The following is a 14,659-nucleotide window of genomic DNA, read 5'->3' on the forward strand; positions in this document are numbered from 1 at the left end:
TCCAGAAGGATGATCTGGATGCCGACTGGTGCCAGCCTGAAGCACGGCTATGCACAGCTGTCTTGATTTAGAGCCCAGGCATGCCAGCAGTGCTGGGGACTTGTCTGCAGCCGTAGATAACCCCTGGCCTCTTCCCTTGGCCCTCCTGCCTCCTATATCAGCTTTTCCAGGAAGCCAAAGTGGAATCCTTCCAGGCTGTTCTCACCTCTGTCACGACATCGATTTTAATTTCCTCCCTTTTAGGCATCTCTAGGACGCAAAGCTCACATAAAATCTAGAAGATCATTTTCTAGAAGCTGTCTAGACACCAGTATGACTCCTCACTCTCGTGCCTATGCATCACTTCCTAAAATGTCCCATCTCTTGGTCAGGACAGGACAAGTCAGGGTGAGGAAACCTGCAGGGCCCAAGCTTCCGACCTGTGGGATGCTGTAGTGAGCCAGGTGAGTAGGTCTGGCCTCAGGAGCTAGCCTTCCATCAGGACGGGCCTGTGAACAAAGTTGCTGGCGTCCTTCAGAAATGACAGGACCCTGTTGTGCAGTCTGCTTAGCACCTCCTTCCAGAAGGGTGAGGGCTGCTGGCCTGACCTGCTGGGGAATGCTGTGCAGGAGGCTGGAGGAACAGCCACAGGGCACTGAAGTACCGCCCTGTCCCATGAGCAGCCGCTCAGCTGGCAGATCACCTCTCTTTTTTGTGAAGGACACTGAAGTTCTGCCCTCTTACCCCGCTCTTGTGTGAGGGAAGGGTTGTCCCCCTCTACCCACAGGGTACAGTAGACCTTTGACCCTGCCCCTTCTCAGAGAAGCAAATGATAGCCCTGTTCCTTGCCAACACTTTGGTGATGGCTTTCAGAGGTTGAGTTGCCCTGCAAGGCAGGCTTGTCCCATCCGTCTTAGCCATAGTGCCTAAGAAACCTCCAGACCGCCTGCGCCTCTAAGATTGGTTCAGAGACCTGTGGTCCGTGAGGGTCAGTGAGGGTCAGTGTCCTGAGAAGACAGCTGCACGAGCACCCTCAAGACAGGTTCACACTCCTGCTGCCACCTGCTTGGTTTGTGGGACACTTTGAGGGGCAGTTTGGAAACATGAAAGCATTAGCCAGACAAGGTGGTGCGTGCCTCTATCCTAACACTTAGATGGTAGAAGCAAGAGGATCAAGAGTTCAAGGCCATCCTCGGCTTCTCGGTGAGTTTGAAGGCCAGACTAGGCTACATGAGGCCTTGTCTTCAAACAACAGAAAGGTTAAAGTATTAAAGACAGGTATTAAGAATACTTCATAATGCTTTACCTATGACGTAATTACCTACTTTACCTCATTCAACCTCAGTCTCCTCTGGATGAGGTATTATTATTATTTATATCTTACGGAGGGGAAAGGGAGAAACAGATTGTGACGTAGGCAGATGTCACAGAACCTATAAGCAAAAGAAAGCTAGAGTTGTGCATAGACCTCGCTTAAGTCCATTCTCCAGAACACTGGGCTCTACTCTGTCCAAAGATGCAGATGTTGGGGTACTGAGAGTTAGCTAGGACATGTTTGGGGGAGTAAACAAGGAGGAAGAGGCATTCCCTATTCCCCCTACTTAATTTTGCTGCCTGAACCTCTTCTCTAGCCCAGAAAGGCCTGAGGCCCTGCCTCACCTTCCATGGCCTAGTCCCCTGCCTCCAGCATTTCCTCTGCACCTACCCTTCAGGGTCAGGACCCCGAAGGGCCCCCGCCTTTCCCATTGATTTTCCAAAGAACTGTGCATGTGTGTCTGCCAGCTGCTTTAGTGGTCTGGGGAGCAGTGTTGGCGCTGGACCGCAGCCTCCAGGGACCACAGCCACACGAGAGCTCACACCACTTGTGGAAGTGGGTTGAGTTTACCGAACAGGTTCTCTGCTTTGTTGGTCTTGGACTCTGCTTAGCCTCGCTGGGCTTCATCAATAACAAGTAAGTTGATGCCCACAGGGTTGCTCAGGACCACATGAGAACACCATGGAAAGTTCTGAGCATTGTATCACAGACCTGTCCACCTTCCTGGCTTTTCTCTGCCTCATAAATGTGTGTCATACCTCTGGATGGGAACCCCACACTAACCTTACCTCCCAGCTCCACACCGGTCTACATATACGTGTAAGGATGTGAGAAGCAGGCACTGTGCAGGGTGACTTTGAACTGATCTGCTTGGAAGAAAAATGGCACTGGATAATTACAGCTGTCAGAGTTCTGTTCTTGTCCCTTAGAATGTGCCAGAGTCTTCCATGCTGCGGGGGCTAAGCTGGTGCTCTGTGGTCGAAATGTGGAAGCCCTTGAAGAGCTCACCAGGGAACTTGCTGGTTCCTCTACCTCCCAGGTGAGCCTACAGCAAGGGTTCTGTGGGGAAAGAAGAACTGTCCTAGGCCACAGTAGCCTACTCTAGGACCGCTGAGCTACAAGGCATCCATCCATCCATGTGATCACACTCTACTGGACGGCAGCAGCCTCCAAGCAGTTTGAGAACCATTCACATTAACATGGCCATCGGCCACAGCCACCACTGCCTAGGCTAACAGCTAGGGAAGTCTCCTTCATACTCATCTGGTGTTGGCTGGAGATTTTTTTTTTTTTTTTTTTTTTTTTGGTTTATCGAGACAGGCTTTCTTTCCTGGCACTCACTTGGTAGTCCAGGCTGGCCTTGAACTCACAGAGATCTGCCTGGCTCTGCCTCCCGAGTGCTGGGATTAAAGGCGTGCACCACCACCGCCCGGCTGATTTTTTTTTTTAATTGTCTTACCAGCTGGGCTGTGGTGGTGCACGCCTTTAATTCCAGCACTTGGGAGGCAGAGCCAGGCGGATCTCTGTGAGTTCGAGGCCAGCCTGGGCTACAGAGTGAGTTCCAGGATAGGCTCCAAAGCTACACAGAGAAACTCTATCTCGAAAAACCAAAAAATAAGAACAAAACAAACAAACAAACAAACAAACAAAAAAGTTGTCTTACTAGCTGGAGAGATGGATCAGAGGTTAAGAACACTGGTTGCTCTTCCAGAGTTTAATTCCCAGCAACCACATGGTAGCTCACAACCATCTGTAATGAGATCTGGTGCCCTCTTCTTGAGTGACGGCATACATGCAGACAGAACACAATACATAATAAATAAATAAATAATTCTTTAAAAAAATTGTCTTACAACATTTATAGTACTAATTTTCATATCTTCAGCCCTGTTTGAGTTAACTTCATATATAGTATTAGGAAAATGTCCAATTTCATTCTGTAATTTTCTCTTTCTTTTTTTTTTTTTTTTTTGGGGGGGGGGTTTCGAGACAGGGTTTCTCTGTGTAGCTTTGTGCCTCTCCTAGAACTCACTTGGTAGCCTAGGCTGGCCTCGAACTCACAGAGATCTGCCTGCCTCTGCCTCCTGAGTGCTGGGATTAAAGGCGTGCGCCACCACCGCCCGGCTCTTTCTCTCTTTTTAATTTAATTTTTTTTGCTTTTCGAGACAGGTCTCTCTTTGTAGCCCTAGCTGTCCTGGAACTCACTCTGTAGGACAGGATGGCTTTGAACTCACAGAGATCTGCCTACTTCTGTCTCCAAAATGCTGGGATTAAAGGCGAGTACCACTACGCCTGGCAGAATATGTTATTACATAAATGTTTATGATTTTATATTTTCTTTTTTTTTTTTTTTTTTTTTTGGTTTTTCGAGACAAGGTTTCTCTGTGTAGCTTTGCGCCTTTTCCTGGATCTTGCTCTGTAGACCAGGCTGGCCTCGAACTCACAAAGATCCACCTGCCTCTGCCTCCCGAGTGCTGGGATTAAAGGCGTGTGCTACCACCGCCCGGCATGATTTTATATTTTCTTATAATAAACTTCTAATATATAACATCCTTGTACTGTTTCTTTGGCACTTAGAGTCGATTTTATCTAATGGTAGTGTAGTTACTGTATCTCCTTCTTGGTTGCTGTTTGCATGAGGCATCTTTATGTCTAGATCTCAAGTGAGCCTTTCATATGTAACATATAGTTGGATTGTTTTTAAAAAATTCATTTTGTTGGGAGTTAGAAAAATGGTTCAGTGGTTAAGAGTACTGGCTGCTTTTCCAGAGGACCCAGGTTCAATTCCCAGGACCCAAATGGCAGCTCACAAAAGGCTTCTGACATCCTCACACATACATACATTCAGGCAAAATGCCAATGAGCATAAAATAAAAACAAATTATGTATTTAAAAAATACATTTTGTCAGCCTCTATCTTTTGATTAGAGAGTTTATTCTAATTACTTTTTTTGTTTTGTTTTAGTTTTTTGAGACAGGGTTTCTCTGGGTAGCCTTGGCTGTTCTGGAACTCACTTTGTAGACCAGGCTGGCCGAAAACTCACAGATCCACTTGCCTCTGCCTCCTGAGTGCTGGGATTAAATGTTAGCATTGAGGCATCTGTACTGGCCTGCCCTTAGGGTCCTGACAGGATATGTCCTCAGCTGCAGCCACTAAGAGCACCGCTGTGCACATTCGCTATGGTTCCTTATAAAAGGCGGACCTTGTACACCTCCTGTCTCTTTCCCTGCGCTCTAGTCCCCAGGACCAGTCTCTGCCCCTTCTCTGTCCCTTTCTCTCCTCTCCCCTCAATAAACCTCCCACGTGGGCCTGTTGTATGGTGTGACTCCTTCTTGCCACTTTTTTTTTAACTTTATTTATTATATGTACATGTTCTGTCTGCATGTATGCCTGCATTCCAGAAGAGGGCACCAGATCTCATTATAGATGGTTGTGAGCCACCATGTGGTTGCTGGGAATTGAACTAAGAAGAGTCCTTCATACTCAGTCCTAAGAAGAGTCAGTGCTCTTAACCTCTGAGCCATCTCTCCAGCCCATTCCCGCCACTTTTAAAATACATCATTAAAGGCTGGGCCAACACCGTGGGGGCACTCTATTTACATTTAAAGTATTTGCTGACCAGGAAGGACCTTTTGCTATTTGCTATTCCATTGTCTATATGCTTCCTAGCTTTAATTTTAACCCCTCATTTCTTCTTTAATCATCTTTGTTGAAAAACTGATTTTTTTGTTTTGTTTTTTCGAGGCAGGGTATCTCTGTGTAGCTTTGGAGTCTGTCCTGGAAATCGTTCTGTAGCCCAGGCTGGCCTCAAACTCACAGAGATCCACCTGCCTCTGCCTCCCGCGCTGGGATTAAAGGCGTGCGCTGCTACCGCCCAGCTCTGATTTTCTTTTTTGATGGTAGAATATTGATTGCCATCTCATTTCCTTACATGCCTATTTCCTTTGTGGTCAGGGTGCTCACCCATAGGGTGAGAATAAGACCACTACCACAATTTTGAGCCAAGATTGAAGCAAGCTTGATTTTATTGGGGTGCACCCAAGAGCTGTCCAGTGACTGTCTCTAAGTAGGGTTAAAGAGAACAGCCCTGAGTCCATTTCTTAGGCCCCTTCTAAGGAGTAAACTCACTGGTAGTTGCAAAACAGGTTTAGAGAAGAGAGACAGTGGGACATTAAGTAAAGGAAGATCTCAGAAAACACCATGTGGTCGCTATGTGATTAGGGAGGGTTAAGGAGGGTCAAAGAGGGTCAGGGTGTTCTCAAAAAAAAAAAAAAAAAAAAAAAAAAAAACAAAAAAAACGAGTCAAGGTCATGGGTTGGGGCAAGACAGGCTCCAGGAGACAGCCTTAAAAACAGCAACTCAGCTCTTAACAGTAAATTGAAACTTTTGTTTGTTTTTTTGAGACAGGGTTTCACTTTGTAAAATTAATTATTAAATTTTTTTCTTTTTCTGTTTTTGGGACGTGGGTTCCAGGCAGGGTTTCTCTGTAGACCAGGCTAGCCTTGAACTCAAGAGATCCACCTGGCTCTACCTACTCAGTGCTGGGATTAAAGGTGTGCACCACCACCACTCAACTCAGAAACTTATTTTTAACAGTACAGCATAATGGCCCCTGTCTTCAAAATGGAGTCGGGCAGGTTCCTCGTTGGAGATTACACTTGACATCCTAAAGTTGTAACACTAACATTTTTGCCTGCTAACTTCAGGAGCACATAAAACTGGTCCTGTCCATGTCTCTGTTTTCTGCCATTTATGCCACATATTACATCTTTCTGTAGTTTGCCTAGTAATGGATTAATGATCTTTTAAAATTCACTTGTTTTAATTATGTAGAAAGCACAAGACAGTTATACATCCAAATTCCAGTAACAATGGGTGTTAGAATTCTCCATGCATTACTAGAGACCTTTCTTTTTTTTTTTTTTTTTTTTTTTTATCTCGCTTGTTTTATTTTTTAGTCAGATTTCATGGAGCAGGTACCAGTACAGCCAGTTTACACATTGTTGGCGATTGAACCCAGGGCTTCAAGCACACTGGGCAAGCACTCTGTCTACCCAGCTATATTGAGGCTTTCTCAGTGGCTGACTTATCATTTCAGCCCTGAGGGACCAACTCCCTTGAACATTCCTTGCAGGACAGATCTAACAGACCTGGGAATGCCTTCATCTCTCCTTCACTTTTGAAGAGCTGTTATGCTATATGCTGATGTTTTCTTACAACTTTGAATATATCGACCTGCTTCTTTAGCCCTCAGGGCTTCTGGTGAAGCATGGGCTGGTATTCTTATGGAGGGCCTTTATGTGAGGAGTTGCTTCTGTTCTCAAGACACCATTGGATTATAATTCGTCGCACTGTGGGTCACCAGTTCATCTAGTTGGTGTGGAACCTCTTAGATGGCGCTGATTCATGTCTTTGGTTGGCCATTTCTTATTTATTTATTTATTTATTTATTTATTTATTTATTTATTTATTTATTTATTTATTTTGGTTTTTCGAGACAGGGTTTCTCTGTGTAGCTTTGCGCCTTTCCTGGAACTCACTTGGTAGCCCAGGCTGGCCTCGAACTCACAGAGATCCGCCTGGCTCTGCCTCCCAGGTGCTGGGATTAAAGGCATGCGCCACCACCGCCCGGCTCCATTTCATATTTAAATACTCAGAGCTCCACATTCCTATGTTGGCTTGCTTGACAGAATACTATAGATTTCTTAGGCTCTATCTTCGCTTTTTCTTTTCTTTTTTAGATTTATTAATTTAAATGATTACATTTTAGGTTCACAGATTTCTTCTTCTCTTTCCTCGCCTGCTTTTAAACTCTGGTGTCTTTACCATCGCGTCACTTATTGTACTTAAGCTCTAGGATTTGAGTTCGTTTGCTTTTTATTGTTTTGTTTTTCAAGACAGGGTTTCTCTGTTGCCCTGGCTGTCCTGGGACTCACTCTGTAGACCAGGTTGTCCTCGAACTCAGAGATCTACCTGATTCTGCCTCCCGAGTGCTAGGATCAAAGATGTATGCTACCACCACCTGGCTAGAATTTCTTTTTGTAATTCTCCCCTTTATTGAAATACTTTTTTTTTATTCATCTATTTCCTATTGTTGCCAATGCCTTTCTTCATTCTTTCAGCGTTGTGGAGATAGTTGTTTTAAAGTCTTTGTTATTAAATCTAGTATCTCATCCTCCTGGGGATTCTTTTTAGATTAATTTTGATGTTCCAAAGCAGTCTGCTGGCAGCTGTATTCAGTGATGGCTGTTTCAACAGCCTCCATGCCCACCTCAGGCACGAGCAGTAGGTCAGCAGTATGTGGCGGCTAAGTTCCTTCTCGCCCACCCTGGGTCCCCCAAGCTACACCAGAAATATGGTCTGCCTTTTGCACTGTTGCCTGCCAGGTTTTGGTGGCAGCTGTGATTTGTCAGCAGAGCACTCCCTTGGAAGATACGTTCGGGTAACCTGGAACTTGAAGTCACGCCACAGGGTTTCATTTCCAGATGGAGATGGGTTCCCAGAGCCTCCCATTCTGCTGTCCCCTCTGCCTCCCCCTCACTGCCTCCCTCCTCCCACTGAGCTGTGCAGCAGAACCATGCTGGGCTCATTCCTCGAGCACCTGGTACTTTGCAGCAGTTTTTATGATTATGGAGATTAATTCCTCCCCTCCTGTCTGGGTCAGGAGCCATGCCTGGCCTCCTTTCTGCTGTGTCCCAGTGCCAGGCCTTCCGGGAATACATGAACAACATTTTGTAAACAGATGAGTAGAAGTAACCACCTAGGGTGGACGGCACCTGTGCCTTGATGACTGTTGAGTGGAATCAAGGCAGCTATTGTTAATAACTCCTGTGGTCATATACACACCATACGAGTATGTTCACACCATACATGATCCTGACCTGTGGGTCAACAGTTTGACTGATGAAAGTAAGAGGGGCCTGTGGTCACATCTTGTGGGGTATAGCCGTCAGCTTCAACCTAGGAGAAATTTGCCCAGATAGATGTGAACACCACAGACAGGAACTTCATAGGCTGCATCTTTGGAAGAGGGTTGCCACAACCTATTGCGTTTGTGCTGAGTGGGTCAGTCCCAAAACTCTGAGAAGTAGGAACATGGCTGACACTCATGAGGTGCATTTTGGTTTTTCTTTTATTTGGCCAGGGACAGACACACAAACCTTACACGGTGACCTTCGACCTCGCGGATCCTGGTGCTGTTGCTGCAGGAGCAGCTGAGATCCTACAGTGCTTTGGCTATGTGGACATCCTCATCAATAACGCTGGGGTCAGCTACCGTGGTGCCATCAGTGATACCATAGTGGACGTGGACAGGAGGGTGATGGAGATCAACTATTTTGGCCCCGTTGCTCTCACGAAAGGTAGGTAGCATCTTAGGGTAGGAGGTATGAGCACAGTCATTAGCATGCCAGTTAATCTTGGTTTCTTTTTAGTGAGACACTGTCTGTTCCTGTCCATTTTGCCCCTTGCAGTGGGTGTGGTCATTAGAGTCTGGGTGTTTTGCTTTTTCTGGGTTTATATCTGCATTGTATCTGTTTTGTGCCTTCACATCAGTGTTCGTCTCACTGATGCAGCTTTTGCATTTCTGCTCCATGCATCCCACCAAAGGCAATATTTTGATGTATAGACACAGACTTCAGCTCAGAGGTCCAGCTCCCAGTAGGACAAGGGCTGTGCTGTTTGTGTGTTCTGTGCTCTCTCTCTCCTGAGGTTCTCTATGGGAAACGGTAGTGTCTCCTCCAGCATCACCAGGCACAGTGACTAGGAGACGCTGTCTAATTTTCCACCCTGTCCCCTCAGCGCTCCTACCCTCCATGGTCAAGAGGAAGCGAGGCCACATCGTCGCCATCAGCAGCATCCAGGGCAAGATCAGCATTCCTTTTCGATCAGCATGTAAGTACTTTACCTTCCTTTCCCAGAGCATTTTATTTTTTTCTGATTATAAAAAATGATGTCACTAGCTAGATTCATACACTGTAGAAATATCCTACAGATACATTAGTAACTTCATCAGAATAGTCTTTCTGAGTTTTTGTTTTGTTTTATGAGACATAGTCTTTCTACTTAGCCTTGGCTATCTTGGAACTCACTATGTAGATCAGGCTATCCTTGAACTCAGAGATCTGCCTGCCTCTGCCTCCCAAGTGTTAGGGCTAAAGGTGTTCGCTACCATGCCCAGCAATGATCAGAATGTTTTAAGCAATCATGTACCTTAGTTTAAATCCTAGCTTCTTCCCTATCCTCTAGGTGACCTTGGGCAGGTGTTCCTCTCTCTATGTGCTCATCTTCACTTGCAAATGGAGACAGCTCAGTGTAGAAGGCTGTTATGAGGAAGGACCTGCAGTGGCCCTGGACTGAAATCCTTTCAGCACTTTGGGGCATATGGCTCCAGTTTTTTTCCTACATATAATCAAACATCCAAAATGGGATCACATTTTACATAGTGTTTCTGACTTGTTCAGTCCACTAGATAGGCATATAGGTTCTTTTAATTAGATATAATTCAGTAAATGGCTATAACATAATTAACTTAGCCATTTTCTTCATCTTTTTTTTTTTAGGTTTTTTTTGAGACAGGGTTTCTCTGTGTAGTTTTGGTGCCTGTCCTGGATCTCGCTCTGTAGACCAGGCTGGCCTCAAACTCACAGAGATCCGCCTGCCTCTGCCTCCTGAGTGCTGGGATCAAAGGCATGCGGCACTGCTGCCTGGCGGCCATTTTCATAGGCACTGGAGAATCCCCTATCCTTACCTCAAACTTTGACCTTTAGTAGTGATCTGTGACAGAATATCCTTGACTATTGGTATCTCTAGATTAAGATAAGCCTGAAGAAGTAGAAACATCAGGTAACATCCAAACCTTAAAAACACCCAGTTGGCTTCTATTCCTGTGCCCACTTCTACCTAAGAGAGCGGCCACGATCTCAGATGTCCTTTGTTTGCCTGGCCTCCTGTTCACACATGCAAACAAACACACAGAGTGCAGCTTCTAGTCTGCGGAGGGGGTTAAAAAGATTTGAAAGGTACGCCAGCAGTGGAGGCACACCTTCAATCCCAGCACTCGGGAGGCAGAGGCAGGCGGATCTCTGTGAGTTCAAGGCCAGCCTGGTCTACAGGACAGCCAAGGCTACACAGAGACACCCTGTCTCGGGGAGAAAAAAAAAAAAGGTTTGAAAGGGAGTATCACAAACTCCTTAGTTATCTTTTTCTCTGAAACGGAGGCGCTGACTTGGAAGCCTTTGCCCATCTGCCTCCAAAGACCAGTGCAATCTGGCCTGCCCAGCCAAGGAGGGCTGGACTCTTCCAGCATGGAGGGGCAGTGACACCACTCGGTTCAGTAAAGGGCCGCTGACCATTGCACAGAAGCAGTTCCTTTCCCAGGCCTGGACCTCAGTTCTGCCTTCTGGCTCTCCACGTGTGTCCTGGGACCTTCACTTAACTTCAGACCCTAAGCTTTCCACTGCCACCGCAGCCATCTGCATGCCTCCCAGTGCTGATTCAAAGATGCAGTGAGCTGTGCTTTGTCACTTAACAGCAGGCCAGCCTGATGCTCTAGGGGATCTCTCTCTGGTCTCATCCTTGTTTTAATCCCGATAGCACTGGACAGTTACCTAAGGCTGCTCAGATGGTTCTGCAGAAAAACAAAACCAAAACGCTGTCATCAGTATTGATTAAGCAACTAAGCCACAGTGTTAATAGTGGTTTAACTGGAGTAGAGGTTTACAGAATATGTCATGAATTACTACATGCCACATTTCACTTTGACGTATTCCTACTAGCTTTGTTCTTTAATGGCCCACTGACTGCAGCAGGTATGCACAGTGGTCTGGATACTAGATGGTTAACCAGACTGAGTGTGGCCAGCTTCCTAGGGAGGTGGAGTTAACCCATGGTGAACAGCCTTCTTAGCAGTGGAGTGGGAGAAATGGCCTATCCCCTTGTGCTGTTAGACACTGAGACGGTCACAGCACAGCACATTGGGGAGTGGCACTGTGTGTGCCCCGAGGAGGGGCCAACTTTCACTGGTAGCATCGTGGGCTTGGTGTGCACAGCTGAGAGCCCATGGCCTCGGAGTTCTGGAGTGACCCAGCTATCAATATGGACTTGGGCTTTGAAGACCCAGAATGGCTGCTCTCCTCATCCCTTGGGCTGCCGCTCATCCAGGCCAGCATCTCTACTCACAAGCCCTGCTGCTTCCGGGTGCCTGCTCTGCCCCCCCTTGCTTTGCCTTCCCGGTATATTTAGCTGATGGGAGCCCCTTTTGACAAGTGCTAAAACATCAGGACTCGAAACTAGAGGAGACGGGTTACTGCGGAGGCGCTGGCTTGTTTCCTAAGAGCCTCACCAGGGTCTCCATGCCCCTGAGCATGCCTGAGGAGCTGCTGCTGGGGGACACAGGGGCCTGTCTCCTAGGCAGAACAGGCTTAGCTTCCTCCTTATGGAAGCAGTCAGAAAGTTTGAATCTGCACAGCCTTGCATGAGGGAGGCTCTCTGAGGCCATGTTCAGCAGGGACAAGGACTGGAAACAACTTGTGAAGACTCCTGTGGGGAGTTCTGTCATTGGAGGACCCCCTCCTCCCCTGACAGAACTAGACAGACCCACTTGGCAGGGCTGAATATATTTATAGGGGTGTGTGTGTGTGTGTATGTTTGTATACACACATATACACACACCATGGATATCATTTCTTTTCTCAACCATTTGAGGACGTTGAAGGCAGTGCTTTATTCCTATGACCTCAGTATCTTCTAAGAACAAGGACAAAGTGCACTTGTCAGAACCAGGACTTGACACTACTCTAGTGCTGTAATCTTAAATGGTGAACCCACAGCAGCACCCTTTCTGCCCTTGTCCACACGTACAGATTCGGCCTCCAAGCATGCAACCCAGGCATTCTTTGACTGTCTGCGCGCTGAGATGGAGCAGGATGACATTGAAGTGACTGTGATAAGCCCTGGCTACATCTATACCAACCTGTCTGTAAATGCCGTCACTGCCAATGGCTCCAGATACGGAGGTAGGTCGGGTTTCTCTCCTTCATCCCTAGAAGCTACAGATGGACTGTAATGCAGCACTCTGCTGCCTAAGCCATTCCTGAGCCCGAGTGTTGGCTGCAGATGTGAACTGCTGTGTACATGGCATTTCCCCACTGAGACCCCTTTGGCCTTATCACAAATTCAGCTTTTAGAACAAGATCCCCCATAGGTAGAGAACTGGGACAGAAAATCCCTCACCAAACTTCCCACTAACTCATCTGCAGATCCCAAGGCCCAAGGAATATTATAATTAGGACTCAGTACATTGAACTCAGGGCTAATGGGGGGTACGGGGGTAGGGGCGGGGTCAGTGGAAGAAGGGGGCACTTGGTATGATTGGTTCCTGCCCAGGGTGTTGGAGAAATGGCTGGTTTCAGGGAGAGTGTTCAGATGAGGCTGGATGGGGTGCAGCAGTATCAGCCTCCAACCTACTCAGCCAGCAGCAGCATTGAGCTGACATGCAGGTGCTGCTCATGGGCTGAGAGGCCTGACTCCAGCTTATACATATAGAACATCCATCTTGGGTCAGCCGGTCCATGAGTGCTGGAACTATCAGAGCCAGCCTTACCTGCCTGAGCTTGGAGCAGGCCTGCTGTCTAACACTAAGCCCTGTCCCCAGGATGCATTCTGTGTCCTGTGCTGCTGCTGCTGCTGCTGCTGCTCAGGTCCTGCAGGTCTTGCACCCATCTGACCAGGTCTGAATCAAGACCACTCCAATTTGGGTAGCTGCCTTGCTACACCAAGTCTCTTCACAGAAAGCCACAGTGGTAGGAGCCAGACCGCTGCCAACCTGTTTATCCTAGAAAATTCAGTTCAAACGGGTCTCAATTTCTCCTGTGGTCAACACACAGTGAGGACAGATCCCCGTGGGAGCTCGGCTTCTGGATGGTGTGTGCTAATGGTCTCTTCTGAGTCTGCGTCTGGTTCTGCTGTTAGCAAGATGGATGAGTCACCAGCAGAGAGGGAACATCAGATGCTGTTACCCTACACCCTCCTAACTGTCCCAGCTGTTCCTCATCCAGCTTTTGCATGCCGCTGGGAACTGGGACAGCTGTTTACTCCCAGCTCAGTGCACAGGGGTGCACATGGGGTCAAGATGGTCTCTACCATCTTCCGCTGACAGCCTTGGGTACCAGCCAGGACAGAGTAGATGATGTACCATCCCCTAGTCACTGGTTGTTGCCCAGATGTAGAATATCTAAGGTCAAGAAGACTCTCAGGCCAGTGAAATGGCTCATGGGTAAAACCTGCCACCAAGCCTGACAACCTAAGATTTATTTATTTAATGTGGTTTTTTTTTGTTGTTGTTGTTTGTTTTTGTTTTTGGGACAGGGTTTCTCTTTGTGGCTTTGGAGCCTGTCCTGGAACTTGCTCTGTAGACCAGGCTGGCCTGCCTCTGCCTCCTGAGTGCTGGGATTAAAGGCATGGGCCACCACTGCCTGGCTTATTTATGTAGTTTTATGTATGAGTGTTTTGTCTTCATGCATGCCAGAAGAGGGAATCAGATCCCACTACAGATGGTTGTGAGCCACCATGTGGTTGTTGGAAATTGAACTCAGGACCTCTGGAAGAGCAGCTGGTGCTCTTAACCTCTGAGCCATCTCTCCAGCCCTGGCAATCTTGAGATGTGGGGTGGGGTCCACTCTGAGACCTACCTGTGCTGGCTTTGGACATCTGTCACAGACAGATGAGCGGGCACACTCACTAGTTAGTTGGTTCCACACACTAACTGGTATCCCCAGTCCGCCATCCTATCTATATCTCTTTATCCCCATTTACCTGCTTTGAACCATAAAACAGTTCCTCATTTTCTCAGTGTAACCATCTACTTCCGGGAGGAGCTCTGGGAAGCTGGCCTCATGACTGCTCACTTATCCTCATGTTCTCTTTCTTTTCTTTCCTGTAGCTCTAGACAAGAACACAGCCCAGGGCAGAAGCCCTGCAGAGGTGGCCCAGGATGTCCTTGCTGCTGTAGGGAAGAAGAAAAAGGATGTGATCTTGACCGACTTACTGCCATTCATGGCTGTCTATCTCAGAACTCTGGCTCCTGGGATTTTCTTCAGAATCATGGCCTCTAGGGCCAGAAAAGAACGAAAATCCAAGAACTCCTGATATTGGTCAGCGCTGCTAGCCTGGATCGACCTGGTCAGACTGAGTACCACACCGTTTGGGGCTGGGATTGCTCTGCAAGGGATCCATGGCTGAGGGCTATCCTGCAGTTTAAGGTGGACAGAGCGCTTCTGTTTCCCTGGGGGTGGGTTAGCCCTTAAGAAGTAAAATATGGAGTTGGGCTGGGACTCTAAAGATGTAAAATAAACGACTGAACAGTG

General features: G+C 47.3%; 1 protein-coding gene across 9 annotated transcripts in view; it reads left to right on the forward strand.

The window, feature by feature from the left end:
- Positions 1 to 14,659, forward strand: part of Dhrs7b (dehydrogenase/reductase 7B) — a 30,285-nt gene extending 15,626 nt beyond the window's left edge. For all 9 annotated transcript variants that reach the window (XM_059270825.1, XM_059270833.1, XM_059270828.1 and 6 more), the window contains 5 exons: positions 2,224 to 2,333; positions 8,440 to 8,656; positions 9,096 to 9,188; positions 12,158 to 12,310; positions 14,236 to 14,659. In XM_059270825.1, the coding sequence (XP_059126808.1) occupies positions 2,224 to 2,333; positions 8,440 to 8,656; positions 9,096 to 9,188; positions 12,158 to 12,310; positions 14,236 to 14,441 (779 nt within the window). In that variant the 3' untranslated portion in view covers positions 14,442 to 14,659. The remainder of the gene's footprint in view (positions 1 to 2,223; positions 2,334 to 8,439; positions 8,657 to 9,095; positions 9,189 to 12,157; positions 12,311 to 14,235) is intronic.

This window comes from Peromyscus eremicus, chromosome 8a (assembly GCF_949786415.1).
Source record: "Peromyscus eremicus chromosome 8a, PerEre_H2_v1, whole genome shotgun sequence".
NCBI lineage: Eukaryota > Metazoa > Chordata > Mammalia > Rodentia > Cricetidae > Peromyscus > Peromyscus eremicus.